This window comes from Amborella trichopoda, chromosome 9 (genome assembly GCF_054954075.1).
Source record: "Amborella trichopoda isolate Santa Cruz 75 chromosome 9, AtrichopodaSantaCruz75HAP2 v2.0, whole genome shotgun sequence".
In the NCBI taxonomy this organism is placed as follows: Eukaryota; Viridiplantae; Streptophyta; class Magnoliopsida; order Amborellales; family Amborellaceae; genus Amborella; species Amborella trichopoda.
In genome coordinates, this window is record NC_142344.1 from 47,128,179 (window position 1) to 47,154,065 (window position 25,887).

General features: G+C 34.9%; 1 protein-coding gene across 10 annotated transcripts; it reads left to right on the top strand.

The window, feature by feature from the left end:
- The first annotated feature begins 1,877 nt into the window (after positions 1–1,877).
- On the top strand, positions 1,878–11,563 carry EMB2757 (Transducin/WD40 repeat-like superfamily protein). Of its 10 annotated transcripts, none has more exons than XR_016040508.1 (14): positions 1,878–2,004; positions 2,155–2,217; positions 2,307–2,375; positions 2,688–2,744; positions 2,921–3,219; positions 3,621–3,685; positions 3,768–3,861; positions 4,423–4,478; positions 5,611–5,677; positions 8,880–8,962; positions 9,081–9,172; positions 9,278–9,384; positions 10,140–10,203; positions 11,177–11,563. XR_016040508.1 is itself a non-coding variant. In XM_020663901.2 (13 exons), the coding sequence occupies exons 4-13, from the start codon at positions 2,674–2,676 to the stop codon at positions 11,267–11,269; spliced, it is 1,035 nt and encodes a 344-aa protein (XP_020519560.2). In that variant the 5' UTR covers positions 1,878–2,004; positions 2,155–2,217; positions 2,307–2,375; positions 2,614–2,673; the 3' UTR covers positions 11,270–11,563. The 10 variants fall into 10 exon arrangements, 4 of the variants coding, with proteins under 4 accessions (XP_020519560.2, XP_088702586.1, XP_020519559.2 ...); XR_016040510.1 differs by having other exon boundaries at positions 2,921–3,168; XR_016040507.1 differs by lacking the exon at positions 3,768–3,861.
- The last annotated feature ends 14,324 nt before the right edge of the window (positions 11,564–25,887 follow it).

Sequence of the window (25,887 nt, forward strand, 5' to 3'; positions counted from 1 at the left end):
ATTAGGGAGCTGCGGAGCTTTGGAGGATTGATTAGTGACCACTATGCCATCATTTTTCTTTTTTATTTCAGTCCATGTGGTAGTTCGACTGTTAATGAAACAGAAGCTAGCGGTCTTTCGGAGGGTGTCAAACTGTTATCAAAATTTGAAGGTGTAAAGATCGTAGAAAGAGATTCACCAAATATTATTGCATGGAGTAGAGGGGAGGTAAGAATACCTTGGAGATTGTCCACAATTTTTCATGAGATAGGGGACATCTTGAATACTTTAAATGTTGAATTATGTCAGTGTTTCTGTGAAGTCATTTATTAGTGTTCAAAAAAAGAAAAGAAACAAATAAGATAAAATAAGAAGAAGAGGTAAGAAGAGAAGAAGAAGGAAGAAGTGAGAGAAGATACGGGTTTTCTTTTTTGGGCAAGCTTTCTACGCTTTTCCTACAACATAGAAGTTTTATCATCCCTCTTATCCAACTGTCCATTCTGAATGGAGGGCTAAGATTGTCTCAATCACAATGTCACGTCTCTACACTATTTTATTTTTAATTTTTTTTTTATAAACTATTTTTACACTACATTTTGGACGTCTATTCCTCTATTAAACTCGTACTAGTGAAAAATATATAAAAATATTTTCAATAAAATAAAATGATCAAAATACCCCTAAAAGTTTCAAGGGGTATTTTGGTTATTATATTTTATCGAAAAATTATTTTTAATATTTTTATAGGTACGTCCCAATGAGAAGATAGTACGTACTAAATTTCATATTCATACAATTTGTATAAAAAAACAAAAAATAAAATACTTTGAGACGTCGGATCTAAGATCAAAAGGTGAGTGACACCCTTAATCAAAATTAGATGGCTGGATGGTAGGGGGAGGGAGGATAGAACTTCAATGCTGTAGGGAAGCATAGAAACCTTTCCCTTCTTTTTTTTTCATGAGAGAGAGAAGTGTGACGAGAAGAAAAGAGAAAAATGGGCATTATACTGGTATAGGGTAGAGAGAGAGAGGAGAAGGAGAAAGTTAGAGAGAGCAAAATAAATGGTTAAGGGCCTGTTGAAATAAGTTTTTTTTTTGAATTATTTATTTTAGAAGCTTCTGGTTTAGGGCTCGTTGAAATTGTGAAACAAATACTATTAAAATATTTTCATAAAAATAAAATAACCCAAATGCTCTAAAACTTTGAAGAGTATTTTGTTTATTTTATTTTTAAAAAATACATTTTTAAAAATTTTCGGAGGCTATAAAAGGATTGATGCCTCAAATTTGTTATCAATACGATTCGTATAAAAAAATAAAAATAAAATGTTGTTTTGGCATGACATTGTTCTTAAGTTCATCTTAACCGCCTATTCAAATCAAACAACTAGGATAGGGGGTGACATTTATAAATTTCCTATACCTAATGACATATAGAGGGGGTGGCATTTATAAATTTCCTATACCTAATGACATATAGAAAGCTTTCTCTATTTTAAATATCTAAAAAGTGCAACTGGCAGCATAAATATCAAAATCATTAATATTTGAGTACATGGAGCCATTGTTTACTTCACATGCTATATAGCACACAACTCGCAGGTCGCAAACCATGAATATGAGGCTCCTTTTTTGGCATTTCTTTGAACTCAGGAATGAGAAGAATATCGCTCTCTCTTTGATATGGATGGATTTTGAGCCGTGAAACAAGAAACCTAACAATCTGAACAGTAGGGAAGTGCAAACAAACTATTCAAAACCCAGAAGCTAGTATAGAAACTCCTTTTTCTAGTAAACCGAATTTCACCATGAAACCTTTTCCCCATGAATCATAAAGCTTGATTGCCTCCTTCGACGATTCAAATATCCGTAAGCCCTTTACCTTTGAATGTTTTGGGTTTAGGGTTTTAGACAGAATGAGTGCAAAGCGTCCCCCTCCTGATCCTATTGCAGTTCTGAGGGGCCATCGCGCTTCAGTTACTGACGTTTGTTTCCATCCCTTTAAACCCATTCTCTTTGCTGGGTACGTCAATTCCCCACTTCCATGGCCATTTTTTTTACTATTTCATCTGTTTTGTGTTCTGAAGGTTGATTTTGTCTATGGGGTATTGTTTCTTTATGCTTTTGCTGATTTGAATTGATCGATTATATGGGCCGTGATTGAATAATACAGTACTGGAGACGGTGAGCTGAGGTTGTGGGACACAATTCAGCATAGGACGCTTTCTTCTTCGAGGTATGTTTCTCTATTGATTTGGGCTCTATTTGGGTGGATTTGTTGTGTTTTTCCCTTCTGATTTTGATGCTCTGTGTGCGAGAATTTAGGGCACACATTGGAGCGGCTGGAATCATTACTGTTGCCACCAATGCTTCACTTGGAGACAAAATCCTCAGGTTCTTTCTCTCTCTCTCTCTCTGGGTGTGTGTGGTAACCATGGACTGTGAATTACAATCTAGATGTTGAGACAAATGGTTCCACGGAATTAGGTTATGACCCCGAGGATTTGTTCTTCGTTCAGTGTTAGTATAAGAAACTGTCCATGGAATTCTGTTTCTGCGCCTTGCTTCTAATCGTAGCATCGCTTTAGGAGTTGTCTCTATTTGTTTTCTTATATTCGTTTGTCTTTTTCAGCGTTGTTTGGTTTTTAAAATATTGCAAGCTTGGTAGTTCGGGTTTATTGCTTATGCTTTCATGCTTGGACACAGTCAAGGTAGAGATGGGACAGTAAAATGTTGGGATATCAGTGATGGAGGCTTATCAAGGTATGCTATTTCATGTTGATATCTTTTTGGGGTTTCTAATCTTGTGATTCTTTCAATTTGCATTTGTGCATGGTGGATTATGCGTGATTGCATGTGCATTTTATTACAATGAAAACATTTTCTTTCTTACAGTGGATTCGTGATTGTATTTCATTTGATTTGTCTATGTTGGCTAGGATTCCCTTGGTTACTTTGAAGACAAATTCTTACCATTTTTGCAAGCTTTCATTAGCGAAGACGCCCACTTGTTCTCCACAATTGGGGAAGAATTTATCTTCTGGAGCAATTGATCAATTGAATGAACCGGGAGACTATGACAAGAACTGTGAACCAAAAGAGAAGACATCATTGTGTAAGGAATATCACGATGGCATTAGCAATGGAAAAGCTCAAGAAGGAACAGAAAACTTCTCATGCATTTCAGGTTTGAATATTTTGCAAGTTCAAACGGGTGTTCTATGGGTCCAATATCAATGTGAGCTACAATGACTTTCTTTTTTCTTCAAGAGTGCTTTATATTGGCTCCCTTGAAACATTTTTCTTTTGGGTTGAAATTCTGGGACCTAGTGGACCCCTACCTTTGTTTGACTAGAGAAAATTATGACTGCTCACATCCAGTAAGGCTTGTCTTATGATAAAAAAATATGCACTTCTCTGCACAACCTCTTCATCTCCCTTGTGGCATTTGCGGACACCTTCTAGATCAACACTACACAATAGCTTTGTATTTATACTCACCTATCTAGAGAGTATCACTTGTTTATTTTGCAGTGGACGTTTTTCTTTATCGTAATGCCATATTTTTCCTCTCTTTCCTTTGAACACAATTCATTTATTAAAACTTTCATGATGTAATGTTCCTCTTGAATGGTACAGATACTGAAGTCATTAGTGACCAGGGTCCAACATTGATGGCCCTAGCAGGGGAGCATCCCTCTCAGGTGGGACTCCTATTTTAAGCTGTTTATAGTTGGTGCATGCATATCATTGCCACATATGGTTAGGCATTTATGATTCGTGCAGGTCGAGATTTGGGATATTAATAATGCACAAAAGGTTGCGTTATTTCCTCAAATTTATGATTCAAGCTCATCAGAATTTTCTAAGAAGTCACAAGGTTTGCTTACAGTCTATATGATATCTTGTAATCTGCAGTTTGGTAGCAGTTCAGTACTCATTTCATATCTCTGTCATATTCTAAACCATGATAGAGAAACCTCATACTCTCTTGCTTAAAGCATTCTTAAACAATGAACAGATGAAGCTTAAACTTTCTTTGTATGCCATATCTATGGGTGTAGGTTTGAATAAGTTTTGAAGTCAGGCCTTTCTTTAAATGACCTTTGGGATTTCTCATAATGGGTTGGTGACCCTTGTTTCATGTGAAGAACAACCTTTGATAATCTTCTCACAGTAAAAACACCATGAAAATATTAATCTATTGGGAAGTCCTTATTTACTTAAATGTTTGTCTTTCACCTATTGGATGGCCAACTTTTTACACTAAGTCTGATGGTTAAATATTGGTTACTTGAAACCCCTACATGGATTAGTCTCTTGCTTTGGAAAATTGGACCTGGTCTCTCTGTTGTCAAAATATTTCTAGTGTCCATGTATTGAACTATGCTTTCTAATTACTTTTTAGTAACATGTTTTAATTAAGTTTTTCTTTGTATAGGCACAGTATCTATCTAGGAGTATTTTCATGTTGGAGCCACGCCAAATGAAATTCAAGTATGGATAAATTTAAATTCTTAGAAAAGTAAAAACCTGCATGGATTACCTTGAAAAGCTTCCATGCAAGATGATTCCGCATCATGTGATTCATTTCTTGGTTTGAAATATGCTAACATCTTCTTTCCTTTTAACATATTACCTCCACTTGACCCAATGATACCGATTTGATTAATTTCTTGATTTGAATAGTTTTCTATTTTGAGATTAACCTTATTACTCATGTAAATATTCTATGTATGTCCTTCATTTCCCTTGTTAGCCCTATATATATAGTAATGAACTCAAGTGGTTGATTACACAAATTGGATGCTAATCCAAAGAAAAAGTAAAAATCAGTCAAACAAATTCATTATCATTCATTTTAGAGAAGTCCTATAATCCAGGGTCTCACCTTTTGTCTTTTCTACCAGACATTTGATTTCTATTGTTTTGTTATTGCTTAGTAGGTTATGGTTGTATGCAGTGGTATTGCGTGCTTATTGTTTAAGTTGGAATTTGGCTTTCTTTTGATCACTGGGGATATTTGGGGTTTTATGTTCTTGCAAGTATGTTGAGTTTTCGTCATTCTTTTGTCTATCCAAGAGGAAAGATGGACTCAGAAGCCTAAAATATAATGACTATAACATGCTGCAATCATCTAATGAGTTTGAACATTGTTGGTGTATCTTTTATGAATTTCAGTGGAGAATTATTGGACATATTTGATATTAGGGCAGTCTTTTTATAGTTGCACTACCCATTATTCTTCTTTAACTGCAGGAGTCATGTTTTATTGACTGAAGGATATGCTTATTGCGAATGTAGCTTGTATTGGAGTTTCTCTAGACCCAGAAATTTTTGTATGTTTTGTTTGAGAAAGTTGACTTTTGTATTAATAATAATACAAGAGAGAGAAAGTACAAAATTAAGGCAATCCCTAATACAGCGTGCCCTATACAAGACCCTGGAGAAATTTCTGTATTTTTGCTTGTCTTAATATTTTTCTATACCATAACTTCATAGATGTGATGACATCTTTGAACTAGATTTTTAATTTTTCTTTTTTTTTTTCTTACTTAAAAAAAAAGTTCATCAAATGATTTTACTTGAATGAAATAGATTAATAAAATGGCTTTCATTTTTGTGGCAGGAATGTGTATGGCTGTTCAGGCATTTTACCTCAGTCAAGCACAAGGTTATCTGAATGTTTTGGCCGGGTTTGTGCTATGTCCTTAGAAGAATATCAATTTTCTGCAGTATCTTTCTAGAAAAATGTAGCAACTTTTGCTTCTTCGCCTTGTTTTCATAACAGTATTTACAATTATAAAAGGGGTGCGGTTTGTATATGGTGCCAACCTTAAATAATCAATACGACACACCTCCAAACACTGCCAAAAGATGCAGTTTCGGTGCCGGAAACTCTTGTGATGGCCTGAAAATTATTTTTGCCATAATTGTAAAATTTAAAGCTCAAAAAATTATTTGCAGAACGAGCAGATCTAAAGACACTTGAAATTTTTGAAAATGAACGGTCTGGATTGTGTGTTACAAGATGCACTATTTCTAGGTGTTGGGATCCTTTTTTTTTTTTTTTATATCTATACATCTTGTATTGGAGATCATCAATTAGAGGATCTTCAAGCGTCGGAACAACCTTTTTCCTCTAGTATAAGGTTGACACCTTATATACACCGTTTCCTTATAAAAAATAATTCATATGAATTGATTGTTGTATGTCTTGCTTTTTGAAATATATGGAAAGAAGCTCCTTTGATGTTTTGGAATTGCCATTATGTATCAAGTGTGTTCTATAAGTCAGAAATATGCAACTTCATTGAATGGTAATTGGATTTTCTTTGAAATAATTGGGTCTCAGGACAGGTTATTCTGATTTTGGAACCAAGAAAAGCCAAAATATTCAGTAATTGTAACTGAAGATTGCATAATAACGATTGGTTTTCGATGAATATGGGTATTGACTTCTAATTTATCATAGAATCCATAGGATAAATGGATTCTACCTAGTTGTATGAAAATCATGCTGAGCACACAGTTTTGCTGAGGAAAGAGGAACATGGGTCCAAATGAGTGCTGGATGTTTTTCTACGAGTAATGATTGATGAATTCTCCGAACCATCGGGGAATTGAATCTAATTTGTGAAATATAAGTTCACACTTCACAGAGTACAACGAATAAGGCATTGTGTATGACTCCAAAGTTCTAATGGGTTGAAGAAATAACCAAGTGCAAATCTTCATGGAAATTTTCTTTCATCAGGTGGAGATTTAATCAAAACTGGAGATTATTGGATCTTGGTTTAAATCACTTACTTTTTTGGAAGGAGGCTAGGCCTCATGGCAAGCCAAAGACCACACGGAACAGGAAATCTAATGGTTGGAAATTAACTCTTTTATTTTCATGTGATTTGGAAGTGGGGCATTTCAACCTGTAATAAAGGGGTTGGCCGAAAGAGCTCCATACCACAGACTACTAATGCTGAACTTATATGCCATTGTGTTCTTTTTTAGTTTTGATTAGGACATTGAGGTCAACGTTCTGTCCTGCATGATGGAAGTGGGAGACCTTAGGGTTTCTAACTTTACCCTGAAGAGACTTTCTTTAGTGCAATCATTCCTTCACCTGACTATATCCTCAGCATACAGATCTCATGAAGGGCTTATTCAAGAGTGGCCAGTGGTTCTCAAGGGGAGATGTTTTTGGTCACTTTGTTGGCCTAAGGGGGAATATTGAAACATAAAACTTCTACGCAAATTCCTGCACATGATGTACAGGAGGGAAATGATTATCACTAGGAGTGGTGTGGGTATTGCATAATATTCAGTGTTTCAGTAATTTTGCTCCTGAGCGCTAGTGCAGTTGTTTTTTTTTTTGTTTTTTGTTGAAGCAGTGAACTGTTGCTAGTGCAGTTGTTTTGAGTGCATTTGATTACATGTCATATAGGTTAGGCAAGTGATGTGATGGATGAGATCATTGCATTAGTTGCTTCCAGTAGTTCCAGTTTTACATAGTTTAATAAGATAACAGTGTTTAAAAACCCAACTCAGATATCCAAACCCGGTGCCAGCTGGGTCGAGGTTGGCTGAGTCGACTTGGCGAGTCGGACCAGTCGACTTGGTTAAAATTTTAAAAAGAAACAAGGGAAAGAGAAAAGAAGGCCAAACAAAATAAGAAAAATGGGTTCATATTATAGGATGTATAAATCAAAGTTAAAATAAAAAAAATCAAATCAAAATGACCTTTGAAAAGAGAAATGGTGGAAAAAAAGGCGAAGAATAACAAAAATCATTTTTTTGTTTCATATTTTTGGTTTTGATTTAAAAACCTTCTTTGGCCTTTTGTGGATAAATGTGTTAGGAACATTTTGAAACAAATTTGAATGCATTGGATGAAAAATGAAAGAGAAATCAAAGATTTTTTATTTCGGATTCAAAAAATGTCGAAAACTTGGGCTCTTAATTTCTTTTATTTTGCATTTCTATGAAACAAATTGCCATAGCAGTTCGATAGAGAACTCAAAGACAAACAAATTGATATATATTTCAAAGCATTTAGTTGACAATTTAGAGAGGACTTTGTAAAATGTCAGCTTAGGGTTTTTGGTTAAAACAAATGATGATTTTTAATCCAGAAAATCAACCCATAGTCAAAATAAAAAAAAAAAAAAAAATCCTTTGCTAGGGGCTAATAGAAGTCACTTGGTGCTACAATCAGTCAAAACAGGGCTGATTGTAGCCTCAGATTTATATAACCAAAGGAGAACTCAGATTTATATAACCAAAGGAGAAACTTCTAAAATGAGGCTAAAAAAAGCAATTTTACGAAATCTTTTTACCTTGAAGGAGGGGTACTGGGTGACTTGCCCGATTCCGCCCAAGACCCGACCCAGTGCCCTTTGGGTGTCGTTTGAATCCTCATTTTGTTTTTTGTTTTGTATTGGAGAAGTTTAACTATGGTTTGACTCCACCCGTTCTAGTTGAACCAGCACTTTCTAAACCCTGTAAGATAATATCAGGTTTTTTAATTTCTATTTACCGATTCTAGTTCTTCAATATGTACTTCTAAGCACTTGCACTTGTTCCTTTTCTTACCCTTGTTATCTTGAATTGGTAGGACTTGTTGATAAAACCTTGCAGATATCTGATATCTGAAGGATTATTTCTATGTACTTGAAGAAGTTGTATTATTGGATCATGTTCCTGTAATTTATATAACCAATTAAAAGCAGCCTATATTTAGTGTGAATTTGTGGGTATTTTTTCTTTTTTTTTTGAGGAAATTTATGGTTGATGGTGTTTAAAACAAGAAAAGTATGTTGTTGATATCAAGAATTCTGCTCCAGTGCTCCTTAGTTATTTTGGCCATGGATTATTCTTTGAGTACTGTTTCTGACGCTGCAGTTATGAAGATGGGAGTATTGCGTTATGGGATTTACGGAGCCCAGAGGTCCCAGTATGTTCGGTGAAGTTTCACTCGGAGCCAGGTTAGCTATTTAACTACTGAAAATATCTCTTTAGCATCAATGATGACCCTATCTATTTTTGAAGAATTTCTTATTTTCCTCGGCAACTTGGCAACTTCTAATGATCTCACATATTCAGTGTTAAGTCTAGCCCTGGATGGAGCCTGTACTGGTGGAATTTCTGGAGCTGCTGACAACAAAATAATGCTTTTCTCTCTGGATCATCATATGGTAGGGGAATGTGCAAGTACACCAAGTGTTTTTAAGTGTCTAGCTCTTCCATTCTTTTGTTAACTCGATATATATTACATCTTGTTCAAATCGTCTTTGTTACAGGGTACCTGTCTGAATAGGAAAGAGATAAGCCTTGGGCAACCTGGCATTGCAAGCTGCTCAATTCGAGCCAACAACAAAATTGCTGCAACTGCTGGTTGGGATCATAGGTTGGTAGTCTATTTTCTAATCTTTTTCCTCTCATTTTCTCAAAAAAGTATGAGTTTACATAGCAATACAATGTTCAGCTTACATCTTTACTTAGAATTATCAAACTCCAGTATTCTGTATCACTAATCAAACTCATAGTGAGGCCTAGGTATAGGTACGGCTTAAGGTTTGGGGAAAGTTTAGTCTACAGAATACAATCCATTGATCTGTCATTAAATCTTTGTTCAAAATTTCATCTACAGATGTCCCATCTCTTAAATTGTCACAATTTATAACAATGGAGAACTATTTAGTTCACAAACATCATGCATTTGTGAATACTATGCTTTAAACTACAAGGAAATGGATATGCTTCGCCATAATTTGGTATTAAATGCGTGGGGTCAACTTTTGTTTGTGTGTGCATGTGAATGTAAAAACTTACACTCTTTATGCAATTAATAGGTGTACACTTGGGAAGCTAAACTGGCTTATTTAGATGTGAAATACATGCCTATATATACCCACACACACTGTATGGTTGCGCATGATGTAGCTCAGCAGCTCTGTTCAGATTATTCAATCGATTGAAATTTGAATTCAATTGAGATTTCAGTTACTGGGTGACGTTATTGCTTAGTTAGCTAAAGTCAGTGACTGGTTACTGCATTATCTTTAACTTCCATATTAGAATCTCATAGGATATTTGCATGTACATCATCCCATAACAAATTTGACATCTCAAAATACTAGACAATCTGATTTTTGCGAACAGGGTGCGGATCTATAATTACCGGAATGGGAAGGCTCTAGCAATCTTGAAATATCACAGTGCTACGGTATGTCCCTAGGATGACTTTGAAATTGTTTTAGGATAATTATTCAGCAGAATTATTGAAGTCCTGTGCTCTGATATATTATTATATTACTGCTTTCACGTGAGTGATTAATCTGAGTGTTTTCTCATGTTCATTATCCAACACAGTAGGAATTTTCTTTCCAAGATTTGGTTGCTTCAGTTGACCCCTTAAGTTTGTTATTGCCATTCCTGTTGAAATTCTTCTTTTTTTTTTTCCGTTTACCCACTGGTCTTATACATATTTATTAAAAAGAAAAACATTATCAATCAGATTTTCTTTTTGTGCACACAAAACACGTCTGTGGCATAAGTACATGTTTTATATGTATAATCTTCTATTAAATGGGTGCATATTTTTGCTAGACAATACAAGGTAAAGGTTTAGGACCAGCCACCAACCAAGTGGATGTGTTTCACCTGTGGAAATGCTGATCAGAGGGCCAAATACCTTTTCTTACCATTAGATGCATGCTTCAGGAGTGGCAAATAGCCAAATATATTATTGGTTCTGTAAGAGATACTTTATAGAAACTTCTCCCATTTCACTAGGAATCTCTCTCTCTCTCTCTCTCTCTCTCTGTTAGAGAAGTCAAAGATCATGTGAGAAGTTGCTGCGCATTGGGAGATGTTCATCAGACCATGTGATGGTTCTGAGATATGGAGAGGCAATATTTTTATCATTGTATTTTAGGAATAAAACTATTGTATTTGTTGTTGATAAACATCTGGTCTTATGTTACAACAGAGTTGCATTAAAGGGTTGGCTGCCTCTGGTATTGCAAATAGTTTATTGAATGATTTGAGGGTGATAAGATAATCATTTAAATGATTTTGATCTCTATTAGAAAAAAAAGGCAAATATGTATATTTTCATGTTATCCTTAGTGTGCACACACATCAACACGTTGATCTGCAAGAAACTGTTTGGCCCTTACTAGATGTTATTTTTGCAGTGTAACGCGGTGTCATTTTCAACTGATTGTAAGCTGTTGGCATCTTCATCTGAAGACACTACTGTTGCACTATGGGAATTGTATCCTCCTTAGATTGAGAATACGGCGCTGCCAGCTTGCCCTAGCAAAATGCATAGAAGAGATGCTCTATTTTTCTGCAATCGGGAAAGTATATATATATATTTATATACTGTATATATTTATGTATTCTCAGGGACCAATTCTTAGTAGATGGGATGCCTCATTCAAGCCTATCAATCTGGGGAGTTACTAAGAAATGTTCGGTTCCTTTGTTGGAAAGAAATATATATTTCCACATTTTCCGCAATTAGACATTGTGCTCCTGAATTTTTCACAAGTTACTGGAATCTTCATTTTGTTTCCTTAGATTATGCCTAGAAAGTGCACATATCTTAATGGCACATTTGATAAATTGCAGCATTCGGCACCATATCGAAGGCAGGTTTCCAAGCTCACTTGGAAAGATGCTTGGAAAGATGCGATACGGTCATGGATATGTTCAGATATATAAATTTTTGATGTGAACCCAATCAGACAGATGATGAGAACACAATCAAATTGAGGACTTTTTGGATAGAAATTCATTCCGTAAGACCGACACCTTCCTTGCACAAATTTGCATGTTTAAAATAACTTCTAACGAAGGAATGGTTAAATGTTAAATCTTTGAAAATGTATTTGTTGAGCGGTCAAGAAACAACATACGAACTTAGTTGAGATGAGGATGTAGAAATGGATGAGTAGCAAAACAAGAAGGGATAGAATGCATAATTAATACATGTGGGAGAATTTAGGCGTGGCATCAATAGACGATAAGATGACAAAAAGTAGATTTGGGTGGGCTGGCCATGGGTGGCACAAACCCATTATAACATCTATTAGGAGGTACGAGCTAGTTCAAGTGGAAGGCAAAAAAAGGAACAAGGATAGGCTTAAAAAAAGAAAGAATAGGTCTAAAAAAGCATGGTTGAAAGTAGTGAAAAAATATAAAAAAGCTTATGGTTTCACTTAAGAGATGACTCTTGATAGAGTAAAATGGTGGATCAAAATTCATGTAGCCGATCTTAATTAGGTGAAAAAAAAATCTTAATTAGTTGAAAAGAAACTCATGATAATAATGAATTTGTTGGACATTGACGATCATGAAAAACCACTGCTAGAACGTGTTCAAAATTTTACCCTTGTGTTGCAATTGAAATTTGCATTTTTGTCAAGATATTATGGCCACTTCTAAGATTCCTGCAACCTGCATCAAGTTATTTTGCATTTTGGGGTCGTATGTGTGGGGTGGCTTCTTAAAAATATTATTAAAAAATATTTTTAGGAAGCGAGGAAGCTGCCAGTCCATCTTGTGGCTTCCACAAGGGTGCAACAAATGTGGAAGTCCATTTGGTAGAACTTGGGTCTCCCACTGCTGAAAAGTTCCACCAAAACCAACATCCTAACTCTTTTATATATTCAGCCATCCCTCTCCCACTCCATGTTTACATCCATCCCTAGGATTCTAGCAGTCTCTCTTTATTTCTATGCCATAGTCACTACAAATTCTTCCAAAACAAAACATTCTTAAAAGGTCTTAAAAGGTAATTTCAAGGACCTCTCTCTTTTCCTTCTTTAACTTACATTAGCTCTGTTCAACAAATAAAATCTAATCTTTCTTTGAATAAATTTTCCAAAAACTCGTTGGCACCTTATTAAAGAGTTGCACCAAACAAAACATTTTACACACTGGTTCACATCAGTAGTCCCATTCTGTTTCATGGAAAAAAAAAAAATTCTAAGTTTCATGGAAAAAAAAAAAAAAGAAGGGAAAATTGTGGATTATCCTCATTATAATATGAGATTGTATATAATGAGATAATTTACCTTTGACACAAGGAAGTTGTAATTACTTATAACCATCTGATGTGAAATCTGAGAGCTTGGGTGTTTCATAAAGCTTGAGAAAATTTCTTTTAAACTTTGAGCTTGGTCAATGAAATACATGGAGCCATTCAATTTTATATCGAGTGGTCAAGATTAATTATGAGCATCTTGTATCAAAGATAAATGGTCTTATTATATACTTTTCTTTATAATGTTCTCCTTTAAATACCTCCGGTTAAAAAGTCTTCCACACTCATTACTCCAAAACAATTCGGTTTTCCTGTAAGTGCATTTTTTGGTACAATTTATAATGAAAATGCCTTTATTAAATGAATATTAGAAAATCCAAAAACAAGGCAAATCTCTATCTCACAAATATCTCTCTTTCTCAATCTCCCTAGTATGTGACAATCATATAAAACTGAAGGGATATAGAATTAGTGTTCAATGAGCAAAGTAAAGATGTGCATTTGATGTCCAATTATTTGGGTTTGGCTACATGAATCATGTTTCTCTAATTTTCTATATCAAGTATTTTTACTTTTAGTAAGACCAAAAATCATTATATCTTATTTCAATACTTTTATCCATGTTCATTTAGGCTCTCCTTGTTCTTTTAGAGCCCTCCACTTGAACCAAATTGTACATCCTATATGGTGTTGTATTAGGTCTACACCCCACTTCAGTATATTATTGCCTATTGAAGCCACACTTAAGTTCCTTTGTATGTATTTATTTCGAATTCTATCTTTTTTGGTCTTGTCAATCATCCATCCCAATATCTCATTTTAGCTATGCTCATCTCATAGATATGTTGTTCTCATAGATATGTTGTTCTTTACTACCCAACATTCTGTCCCATAAAGTATAGCTGGTCTTATATTTGTCCTATAGAACTTTCCCTTCAGTTTCAATGGTATGTGACAATCACATAAAACTTCAGATGTACATCTTTACTTTGCTCATTCAACTCTAATTCTATGTGTAACCTTTTTCTTAGTCTCTCAATTCTCTTGGATTATCAACCCTAGATATTGGAAACAATAGCTTTTAAGTATTTCTTAATCATCGATCTTAACTACTTCCTCGTTTCTACTCTTATCATTACTAAATTTGCATTTCGTATTTTGAGTCTTGATTCAACTAACTTTAAAATCTTTAGATTTTATAGCATCCCTCCAACATTCTAACTTTGTATTAACGTCGCTTCGAGTCTCATTGATCAAAACTATGTCATCCGTGAATAATATACACCAAAGTACCTCGTCTTGTAGGTGTTTTGTTTAACTGGTCTATAACCAAAACAAAGAGATATGAGCTCAACGCGGACCCATGATGTACAATGTCACTCATTTGTCTCTCCATCAGTTATCCATACACTAGTTAGCACTCGCTCCCACATACATATCTCGTACTATGTTAATATAACCTCTGGCGACCTCTTTTTTCAACACCTATTAAATTAAATATTTAGGTACCCTATCGTATGCTTTCTTTAAATTAATAAATACCATGTGGAAGTCTTTTCCCTTTGTCTTAAACCTTTCAAATAGTTGTCTAAGTAGAAAAATAACTTCGATAGTTGACCTACTTGGATGGAATGAACTGATTTTTTAATACACTCGTTTCACATCTTAGTCGCTGCTTAACCACTCTCTTTCGTAGTGTGGTTCAGAAGTTTAATACCTCGATAGTTCGTAAAATTCTATATGCTTCATTTGTTCTTCTAAATAGGTAGCACAATGTTTTTCCTCCATTTGTCTAGAGAGCGAGATTTTCTTTGCTTTTAAATTAATTTTTTAATTTTTATTTAATAAGAGTATTTTTGTCTTATATAATATTGCAAAGTGCATTTGGGGGAAAGGGAAAAAAAAGAAACTGTGTTTTTCGATCATGAGTACATGAGACTTTTCCACCCAGGGTATTTTTTGGGGAGAATGCTACTTGGGGGATTCCATAATATTCCCCAATAAAAAGCATCAAATCTCTAAGGTTCTAAGAAGGGTCCCAATAAAGTCCCTAAAGTTCTAAGAAGAGCATATGGTGGTATGTTAGAACCTAAGAAAGCTGGAACTATCCATGCTTGTATCTCCAAATGGACAAAACTTTGGGGTTTTATAGAGGTTGCAGGAGCAAAGAGTGTGGGGATGCTCAGGTATTAGCCCTAACCCCGTTTGCTTTCTTATTACAGGCAATACCCTCATGGTTATAGTGCCTTAATTTGCTGTTCTTCAGACCCCTATGTTCCTTTTCTCTCTCATGTTGGGTGGATACTGGATCAAGTTAAGTATTGGTTGTCCTTGTTATTGGTTTTCTTTTGCTAGATGTTATTGACTTTTTTCTTTAGGCACAAGGGAGTTTTAGTTGGTTTATGATTAGAAATATGCAATTGTATTTGGAATTTATTTACAAATTGACCATCATTTAAAGCGAGAAAAAAAGATTATATAAAATGTCAACTTTATATTGTAGAAATAAAGTGCACCTCAAAAATCCACCCAAAAATATTATTTTGATTTTGAAAAATGGGCAAATTACAAATAACCTCAAGACTAGACCTTCTTGATTTTGAAAAATGGGCAAATTACAAATAACCTCAAGACTAGACCTTCTATGCAGTTACCCAACCTTTTTTTTTTTTTTTTCTCACTTTTTTCTCCAAGATACACTTTTCTACCAAATACCCTCCCAACCTAATAAAAAATAAAAAAAGTCTAAACTACTCTCCTTTACTTTTACCCATGACTCTCTCACTTCTTTCCCATGAAAAGGTGGTCCGGCATATTTTTAGGGCGGTCTGGCAGTGTAATGTCGGTTCGGTAAATAACAGTGGTGGTCCAACAGTAAAAATTAATAGAACAAAAAGGGGTCCGGCAGTTGAAAAGTGCGGTCCGACAGTCATTTTTTTGGAATAAAGGGTCCAGCAATTCAAAGTTCGGTCCGACATAAATGCAAGGGTCCGACAATTCAATGGTGCGATCCAACAATTGCTACTTGGGTATGATAGTCAACGTCATCTGGCCAAAATGATTTCTTGTATACAGGAAGGGCATTTTCCTCCAAAAAAATAAACTTTTTGATTTGGGGATATTTGCTATAGAAGTGTATTATGGGGAAAAAAGTATGAAAAAAAGTTTGGTTGGAGTAACTTGTATAAAATGTCTAACCTTAGGGGTTATTTGTAATTTTCCCTTGAAAAACCCTACAACATCATCTCGACCTTGAGATGGATGAATATGAGTAAGAAAGCAATCTCAAGTTCTAAAAGTAATACACCTTCCAATACATTATCTAGTCCATCTATTCTCAAAAAATTTAAATGTCTATAGCTCTTCTTGATCTATACTCTTTTTAGAGCTTTTAATTTTATAATTAGGTTGAAAATAGATTTTTCGGCTATCGTATGTATTTTTGACACCCAAACTGCATCCTTTAATAAGATTTAGAGGTGCACCATATTTTAATTGTTTAAGATTGATTCCTTATACAAATTGCACCTTAAAATGAGTGGTGATTTTTTGACAACTTTTTTCGTTTTTTTGTTTTTTTTTTTTTTTCATATTTTCAATAAATGATTTAATATGAAAAAACACCCTTAAATCATGGTTTTAGGTGGCATCTACACACGCCATCAACTTAGGGTTAGCAAGCCCAGGCCTGAGCGAAGCCCAGATTGAGCGGAGGTGGCTTTAGAGAGTTGGGCCTAATAGATTTTTTTTATTAAGAAAAAACACCATACTACCCTAGTGTATGTCATATTTTGTAGCCCGGGTCCTAGTTTTTCAAGGTTGAGCCCATCAGGCCAGGGGGCTTTGTAGCCTAAGTCCTAGTAAGCATGGCCAACGGCAATCTAGTCCATTGTATGGAAGAAGTACTGTTAAAAAAATAAAAAATAAAATACTTAGGATGGAAGAAATAATGCAAAAAGAAATAAAAAGCAAAACAGTGAAAAGTTGGCTAGAGAGAACATCAATCAACCGTGAAATCATGATATGAAAAATTCAAATAAAGCCGCCCACGCGGCCGACTCAGGCTGCTGGGCCTCAGCCTAGTAAAAATCATGACTTAAAAAAGTTTGGCACGATGGAAATGCATTGAAAAAAAAAAGAGCATTCTAAATTTAGATCGAGATTGAGATCATTAAACTCTAAAATTTTGGATCAAAATTACATTTTTGAGATATTTTTTGTATGGACACCGCAAAAGAATAGTGTGAGTTGGCTGACTTAGCAAACACTTTTCATTTAGTATAAAGCTGACTTGGAATAGTTATGGCGGAACTTTGTTTGTAAAAGTTTATTTTAGGGAAAGTTTTATATGTGAATGTACCCATATATACTATATATGTGATACTTAACTCGAAACTATTAGACAAGAGTACATGTCCATGATGCCTTGAGTAACAATATTACATGTTGGCTCTTGAGCGTCAGATCTTGATTTAATGGTTCTAAGTATTTTATTTTTAATCTTTCTTCTATAAATTGTTTCGTAGTGAAATTTGCAGCATACGTACATTTGCCGGTTGTACATGCTAAAAATCATTATCATCATCATCATAACCTTTTCCCATTAATCGGGATTGGCTACACGAATCTTGATCCGCTATACTGCTCTATTAAAGGCCATACCCTCAATGAAGTGATAAATCTCCATATCTTTCTAAACTACTTTCAACCACATCATTTTGAGCTTACCCCTTGTACATGATAAAAATAATAAAAAAAGTATTTTCTCTTACAGAAAATTACTGGAATACCCCTTGAAATTTTGGGGGAATTTTGGTTACTTATTCTCATGACAAATATTTTTCTTTTCTTTTTTCTAGGTTTGCCCCAATAAGAAGATGGGACACCCTAAATTTCTCTCAAAAAGGTATTGTTAAAAAAAAAAAAAACAGTTTTTTAGTGTGACATTGTGACATGAGCAATCCTAGTCATCTATTCAGAACGAATTATTGAGAAATAAGTCACATATCATCTATATGTACGTGGGGTCACGTAAAGATAGGGGTGGCAATGGACCCAGACCTAACCTATACCACCGGGTATTTCCGACACGGGTCCGGATATGGGTTCAAGTTTTGGACTTGCGGATGGGGGTAGGGTCCAACAAAGGATACCCGGATAGTCCCGGGTTCGGGTCCTGCCATACCCCGACCCAGTGAATACCTGGATTTTAGTTTACCCAAAGCTAGAGCCCCAACTCTAAAATTGTTTCAATACTTTTCATCTTCTTTTGGTTCCCCAAACGGCTAAACCCTATTGCCATCCTCCCTCTCTAAAATTCTCACTCTCTCAGTTTCTTTGATACATAGTTCTCACTCTGGATCTCAAACGCCTCTCTCTCTCTAATTGCCCATCCCTCAAATATCAGTTCTCTGTTTTTCACCATTGTAGGCTGTAAAAACAGAAGCTCATAGTGAGGGTGGCAATGGACCCGATCGGACCGGGACCCGACGGGTCCAACCGGACCCCACCCGTAGCATCCCCTACTTTGCGGTTTGCATTGATGCATGTGCCTTCGCCAAGCACATGGGTCATGCTTGTGGCTCGTTGATCCTTTTGCCGCTAGATGTAATTCTTCTGAAAGAGTGACCTCTAGTGGTTTACACCATCTGGTGAATGCCTAGCCTTCGGTGAATCTTCATAGTGACCCCAACGTGCACGTAGTTCCAGCGGATGGTGCATTCTAGTGAACTATGCCCCACTGCATGGTTTCGGTGTATGGTGCATTCTGGTGATTGTGGCCCTCTGGTAATTAGACATGGTTCTAGAAGTTTGGTGCACTCTTGTACTTGTGGTCTATCGGTGAAGACATGTATGTTATGCATAACTCTGATGGTTTGGTGGCACTCCGTTACTTATGGTCTATAGGTGAAGACACATATGTACTGAACATGCACATGGCAACGGTTATTGTTTGGAACTCCAAGAGTTACCACGCCGCACTGACGGTTGAGATTTCAAGAGTCGCAACTCTTGACTTTTGAGATCACTCATGAAAGTGAAAATATACTTTATCTCTCTATAAATATGGACTTGTTTCCTCCTGTTTTTGATACTCAATGCTCACACAAATTTTTTAAGTGGTTTTCTGTTAATTTTTTCTCTCTAGAAAGAAGGCAACTCTAATGCTTTAGATCTTGTAATGCTTGTGCATTTGTATTGATAATATAGTTCCTCAATCCTCTACTCCTATGTATCCCAAGGACAAATTTGCCTGGTAGTAATTTGGATGCATATTGGTTTATATTAGTAAAGGGCAAATATTTTCTTTGAGAAAGCGTTATATCGCGCCTAGGATAAGAGAGATTGGATTTTCTTTTATTCCTATAATCCTTATCTTTTGCCTCGTTTCACCCTCTATTTTCAACAACGCAAGACAGTATTTCGGGTAAAAATGGAGTCTTTCAAAGCTGTGAATATCAACCATTTTAATGGGTTGAACCAATGGTTTAAAAAACGGATCGGTGACCCGGATCGGGCTTCCAAAAAACCGATCCGGATCGGCAAATCGGCGATCCGGATCGGGAATCGGGTGAATCGGTCAGAATAAAGCTTAAAAAAAATCCGAAAAAATTAATTATTAAAATTCATTATAAATATTGTTTTTTAGGAATTCAATAAGAAATGAGGGTACTCCATTAAGAATTTTCATGTTTTTGAATGAATATGCGAATATTGATATGTTCTTTCTTTGCAAGAACCGCCATTCAGCATTTAATTTACATCACACAAAAGGATAAATATAGAATTATCATGGAATAAGTGTATCAACATACATGGACTACAATAAAGCATAAAATTAGTAACATATGATCTAAAAATAAAATGATAGACGACGTTATTGTTCTTCTTGGTCACGTTGGTGCCATTGATTGAATTTGTTTAACAATTCATTGATTCGATCTAAAAACGAATCATCGATATTAGCAGGCGTCTGACTATTCCCAAATCCCTGAGTGTTAAGTGTTTTGTTGTGTTCCCAATCTAAAATCCCCGAAGATTGTCCATCCTTCATGCTCACCTGCCGCCCTGTCGTGCTCATCCCTACACTGTTGCTGTTGGGACTCAATATGTGAATAATATGGCTGGGATAGGGTGGCCTCAAAAGCATTATCTCTCTCATTTTCTCTTTGAATAATATGGATTAAAAAATAATAATAACAAATTTTTAAAAAAATCAATCATAGATTAAAAAAAAAAAATCACAAATTTTCAAAAAATTCTATCATGGATTACAAAAAAAAATTCGATCATGGATTAAAAAAAAAAAATCACAAAGTTTCAAAAAATTCTATCATGGATTACAAAAAAAAATTTGATCATGGATTAAAAAAAAAAAATCACAAATTTTCAAAAAATTCAATCATGGATTACAAAAAATTCGATCATGGATTACATAAAATTCGATCATGGATTACAAAAAAAAGCAAACAAAAAAAAACAAAAAATTCAATCGTGGATTACAAAAAAAGAAAAAAACAATTCAATCATGGATTACAAAAAATTCAATCATGGATTACAAAAAACTCTATCATGGGTTACAAAAAAAACAAAAAACAAAAAATTTGATCATGGATTACAAAAAAAAAAACAAACATTTCGATCATGGATTACAAAAAAGAAACAAACATTTCGATCATGTATTACAAAACATTCGATCATGGATTACAAAAAATTCTATTATGGGTTACAAAAAAAAAAAAAAAACAAAAAATTTGATCAAGGATTACAAAAAAAAAAAAAAAAACAATTCGATCATGGATTACAAAAAAATAGATCAAGTATTACAAAAAAATCTATCATGGATTACAAAAAAAAAAAAAAAAAAAAAAAAAAAAAAAAAAAAAAAAAAAAAAAAAAAAAAAAAAATGTTCGGTACGGGACTTGCCGATTCACTGTACGGACTCGCCGATTCCGTACAGTGAATCGGCGAGTCACTGTACAGAATCGTCCGGTTCTCTCTAGAACCGGGCGATTCCCGTTTTTTTCACCGATTCGACCTGTCCATGGCGATTTTCGAGTCGAACCAGGCGAGTCTGGTTCAACTCGGCGTTTTTTTAAACACTGGGTTGAACTTTCAAAGATGACAACAAAAACTTTTATTTTTGGTGACGATGTTGTCTATGTTCTCACTAACTCAATGTCGGAGCAGCTACCACAAGTTGAAAGAGAGCTGACGGAACAAGCACAATAATGAGAGGAGCAATCCAAACTCTGCTAGAAGTGGATGGAGGACGACTTCATATGCAAATGACGTATCCTCAATGCACTCATAGATCCCATCTTTGATATGAGTATTTTATGGTTTATGTGGCCATTAAAGACCTTATGAGAGCATGTAATCAATATATAATATAGTGGAATATAAACTCACTAGGAGTGTTGTTCTTTGTAGACCATGATAGGCAAATGCTATATGCCGATACTCAGACTTGGCTTGATAAGCTAGGTCAATCGAGTTGGAAAACCCCTAAATACTTGGGCATAAAATAAAATCGAAGAGGGTTTATGGATTAATCCTTGATGAGGTTGGAGTTGCCTAGTGGAGTGAGTCAAGGGATTATATGACCCTTGTGTGTGATGGATAACTTCTATAGACGAGGGTCAAAGCCACATCACTGAACCATCACACTGCATGTGCATATGATAGTCGTATTAGGAAAGCAATACACAATTGAGGGTGCAACATGCATATGTACGAGAGAACCCCTATGCACCATAGAGCTGTGGTTGCATCTGGTCTTGGTGACCATTTGTTCCTATCTAGGGGAGAACTTGTAATCCATATACTGAGATTATATCTCTTTTCCTATTGGTTGACTTTGGTAGCCCAATCATAAACCCTTGCAGTGGTATGTGGGTCATTGGAACTGCTAGGTCAGTTTGGATAAACAAGTGTGGATTATAGTCAACAGTAAAAGATGAAGTGCTTCAGAAATATGAATTCCTAAACCTTGAAGAATCCTATTCCTATCAAATTTATATGGTTTTATTTATTTTGATGTTAATTGATTTTTAGAATATTATTTAAATTTTTACGAGTCTCTAGATCATTTATTTTTACAAAATAAATGTATAAAATAAAAATATTTAATTTTTCAGTATTTAAACAATCAGAGAAAAATCAAATTCATTTTCCAATTACTAAAAAACAATTTTCTTATTGTAAAAATTAATATAATAGATGAGGTCCCATTGGGATGTGTGTGGGGCTCACTATGGGAGCCCTAGTTGGCACGCTGCACTTAAAGTGGAGAATTCTCTACAATTTTGAGATCCACTTATTTAGGATCTATTGATTTGGATCATGTCTTGTTGACCAAGTCAATTACGAACAAGATATGTTATATAATCCTAAGGAGATCAGGACTTCTAAAAGGAATATAAATAAGTAAGATATGCTTTATAAAATCCTGAAGAGATTATGACTTCTAAAAAGAACAAGTATAAATCAAAGGGATTTATACAAAGATAGATATTTTTTATATTTTATTTTTGATGGGATAACGGTTTATGAAATTGAAGGATAAAGTTCAACATCATCCTTTAAATCATGATGATTGATTCAAGGATTAAATAACTGAGATCTCTCACCCCACATGTCTCCTATGATCAATTGTTCATGATCAATCTACAAGAATGATTATCCTTATGGAACCATAATTCCTGAAAAGTCTATAAATAGGGGCCTCCTCACCTTTCATTATATAGACCAAAATCTCTCTCTCTCTCTCTAAACTCTTTAAACTCTCTAGGATGGCACACCACCCTCAGGGAAATTCTTCTTCTCTCTCTCTCTTGAAAGTCTCATCTCTCTAAAAAAGATAGGGAGCACAACCCCATAAAAGACAATAGAGGTGGGCACACCCCACTCATAAAATTGCCAAAGGCATTGAGGCCTTGATTCAATCAAATAGTTATTGCTCTTATATTTTGGTGAAGAGATTTAGCCAAGATTTTCTTATATTTGGAAGCTCCGAGATTGACACTTGATACCATGTGCCATTGTAGGGGAGACCCGGTGTAAGGTGTACTAAGTCCAGTTGAGGTAATATTTCGGCATCTTGCTTTATGGTTTGTAGTATTTTATTTCTTATTCCCACAAAGCATTGTGTTGGTTTCATTCAATAAAAGAAAGTTCTAAATAGATGTAGCAAGTGAGAACCAACTTATTTATTTATTCTTTTCTTTTGAGTTGAATTTATTGTAATTTGACCTTTGTAAGTGTTCTAGTCAGTTATAAAAAGAATAATTAAAAATTGTATATGCCGTGCTAGATCACCTTGGTCCAACTTTCAATCTTTATCCAAACAAAGGAGGCATGAAATGAGTTGGAGATCAAACAAAAAACTGCAAAGTTAGGCAACCGATACTTTTTGATTTCCATCCTTCGCAACTTTAAATTCACTAAAATAAGCCTATACTTAGTCAAGTATATGAGTTGTAGCTTATCGTTAGTGAACGTAAAGACTGCAGAGTGGAGTTGAGTGAAGCCTTCCAAGTAGGAGCTGTCATTCATAAGTTACCCTCATCCTGTAGAGAGTACCAAAAGAAAATGAAAAATAAGAAGTTTGATGGATCTTGTTCTTGTTCAAGTTCAAAGCTCTCTTAGGATATAAGAAGAGAGTAGGCTCCGGGAAATGAAAGATGTGGCCATGGAAAATTAGTTGGCAAGGGACTTTAAGTCCAAGGCAAACCTTGTTGAGTACAAATCTAAGGACAGTGCTCAAATCAAGAAGCCTTTCTTTCCCAAGCAGTAAAAAGACATTTCTAAAGCTAAGAAGTCCACAGAGAAAGAAATTTATTACCTATGTACGGAACCTGGGCACTACTTAAAAAGTGCCACTATTGGAAGATGGTTGCAAGGTTCTTAAACCAAGTAAACTTGGTCAACTAAGAAGAGAAATTTGTGGCTATGATCATTGAGGTCAACCTTATTAGAAATGGTTCCGCTTGATGGGTACACACAGGTGCTATTTGTAACAATTGAGATTATTTTAAGACCTATGAGCCAGTGGAAAATGGTAAACTCAGTCTAAGTGGCAACCCAAACCTTGGCAAGAATGCTTGGTAAAGGCACAATGGACTTGAAATAGTTTGGGTAAAATTCTCATTTTAGAGAATGTAATTTATGTGCCTGAAGTGAGGAGGAACTTGGTGTGAGGCTATTTGCTTAATAAGTATGGTTTTCTAATGGTCATTGGATCTCTAACAAGAGCATTTTGACCAAGAGAGGTGTTTTTGTTGGCAGAGGGTACACACATAATGTGATGTTAAAACTTGATTTGAGTAATGAAATAACGAACTCTGATATATCTTGTAAGTGTTTCTAATTTATGGCATGCTAAATTATGCCACTTGAGTTTTACTTCATTTAATGATATGGTTAAGTTTAGTTTAATCCTTGAATGTGGTGATGCATCAGGTGGTAAATGTGAAACATGTATTCAAGTCAAAATAATAATAAAAAAAATACTTAATTAGTGATATTTGTGACCTCCATAGTGTCCTCATAAGAGGAGGAAAGAGATACTTCATCTCATTCAGTGATGATTTCTCACAGTACACAGTTTATTTAGTAAGGAATAAAGATGAGGCATTTAAAAAAGGGTGCCGTTTGTATAGAGCCTACGCTCTAAACAATCAAATTAGAGCCTACCTTACAATAGTGTCGAAAAATGTGGTTTCAATTTTGAAAATCTTTGTAATAGTCTTAAAATATATTATCATCTTTATTTATAAAGTTTAACGCTTAAAAAATAGTGTAGATCGACATATCTATGAAAATTTGAAAATCTTGAAAATTGACGGTCAAAAAATGCATAACAAAATACACTATTTTCAAAACTTGAAATCCAATTTTGTTCTCGTATCCATACATCTTGATGTCGAGATGATCAATTTGAGGATATTTGGGCATCAAAACAACCTCTCCTAGTGATATTTTGTGGTAGGCTCTAGTTTGATTGTTTAGAGCCTTGGCTCTATATAAACTTTTCCCTTTAAAAGATTCAATATAAATATATATAGGAAGATACTACAAAATGCCTAGAGGTGAAAATGAACAATGATTTCGCCTATCCTCATAACCGTCCAAAGTTCATCACAGGTCACGATTGTCTGCTAGTATTTTATTTTTCATTTGTTTTTTACAAATCAAAAAGACCTGAAATTTGGAGCGTATGCTCATAAAAAATAGGCAAATCTACAAAAAATATATAAAAAATATTTTACATGAAAAATGACCAAAATATCTCCAAAATGTTTTGGAGGTATTTTGGTCAATTATTTTTCGTAATTTTTTTTTATATATTTTTATTAAGTGCGTCTAACTATGATTTACATACGTTCCAAATTTTAGATCATTTTGATGAGTAGAAAAAAAAATGAAAAATAAAATACTATCGGATAATTGTGACTGTATGATGAACTTTGGACGATGATGAGGTAGGCAAAATCACTGTTCACATATATTGAGTAATGACACTATGAGACCCTTCCACAACCATGTGAGTAGGACATTAAAGGATCACCATTAAATTTTGATACAGATATCTAAAAACGTTATCACATGGGTTGGGACTTGGGTGAATGGGTTTATTGATAACTTCTCCAGAGATCTGTGTCAAAATTTAATGGTGATCTTTTGGGGTCCTACTCACTGGGTGTGAAAGGGTTTCATAGTATCATTATTATTATATATATATATATATATATAAATATATATGGGCTTGCCCGCCTCGCCTATATGGTTCAAATGCACCCAATGGTGCTGATTTAAGCATTGGAATGGAGGGCCAGGATTGGATCCTGCGG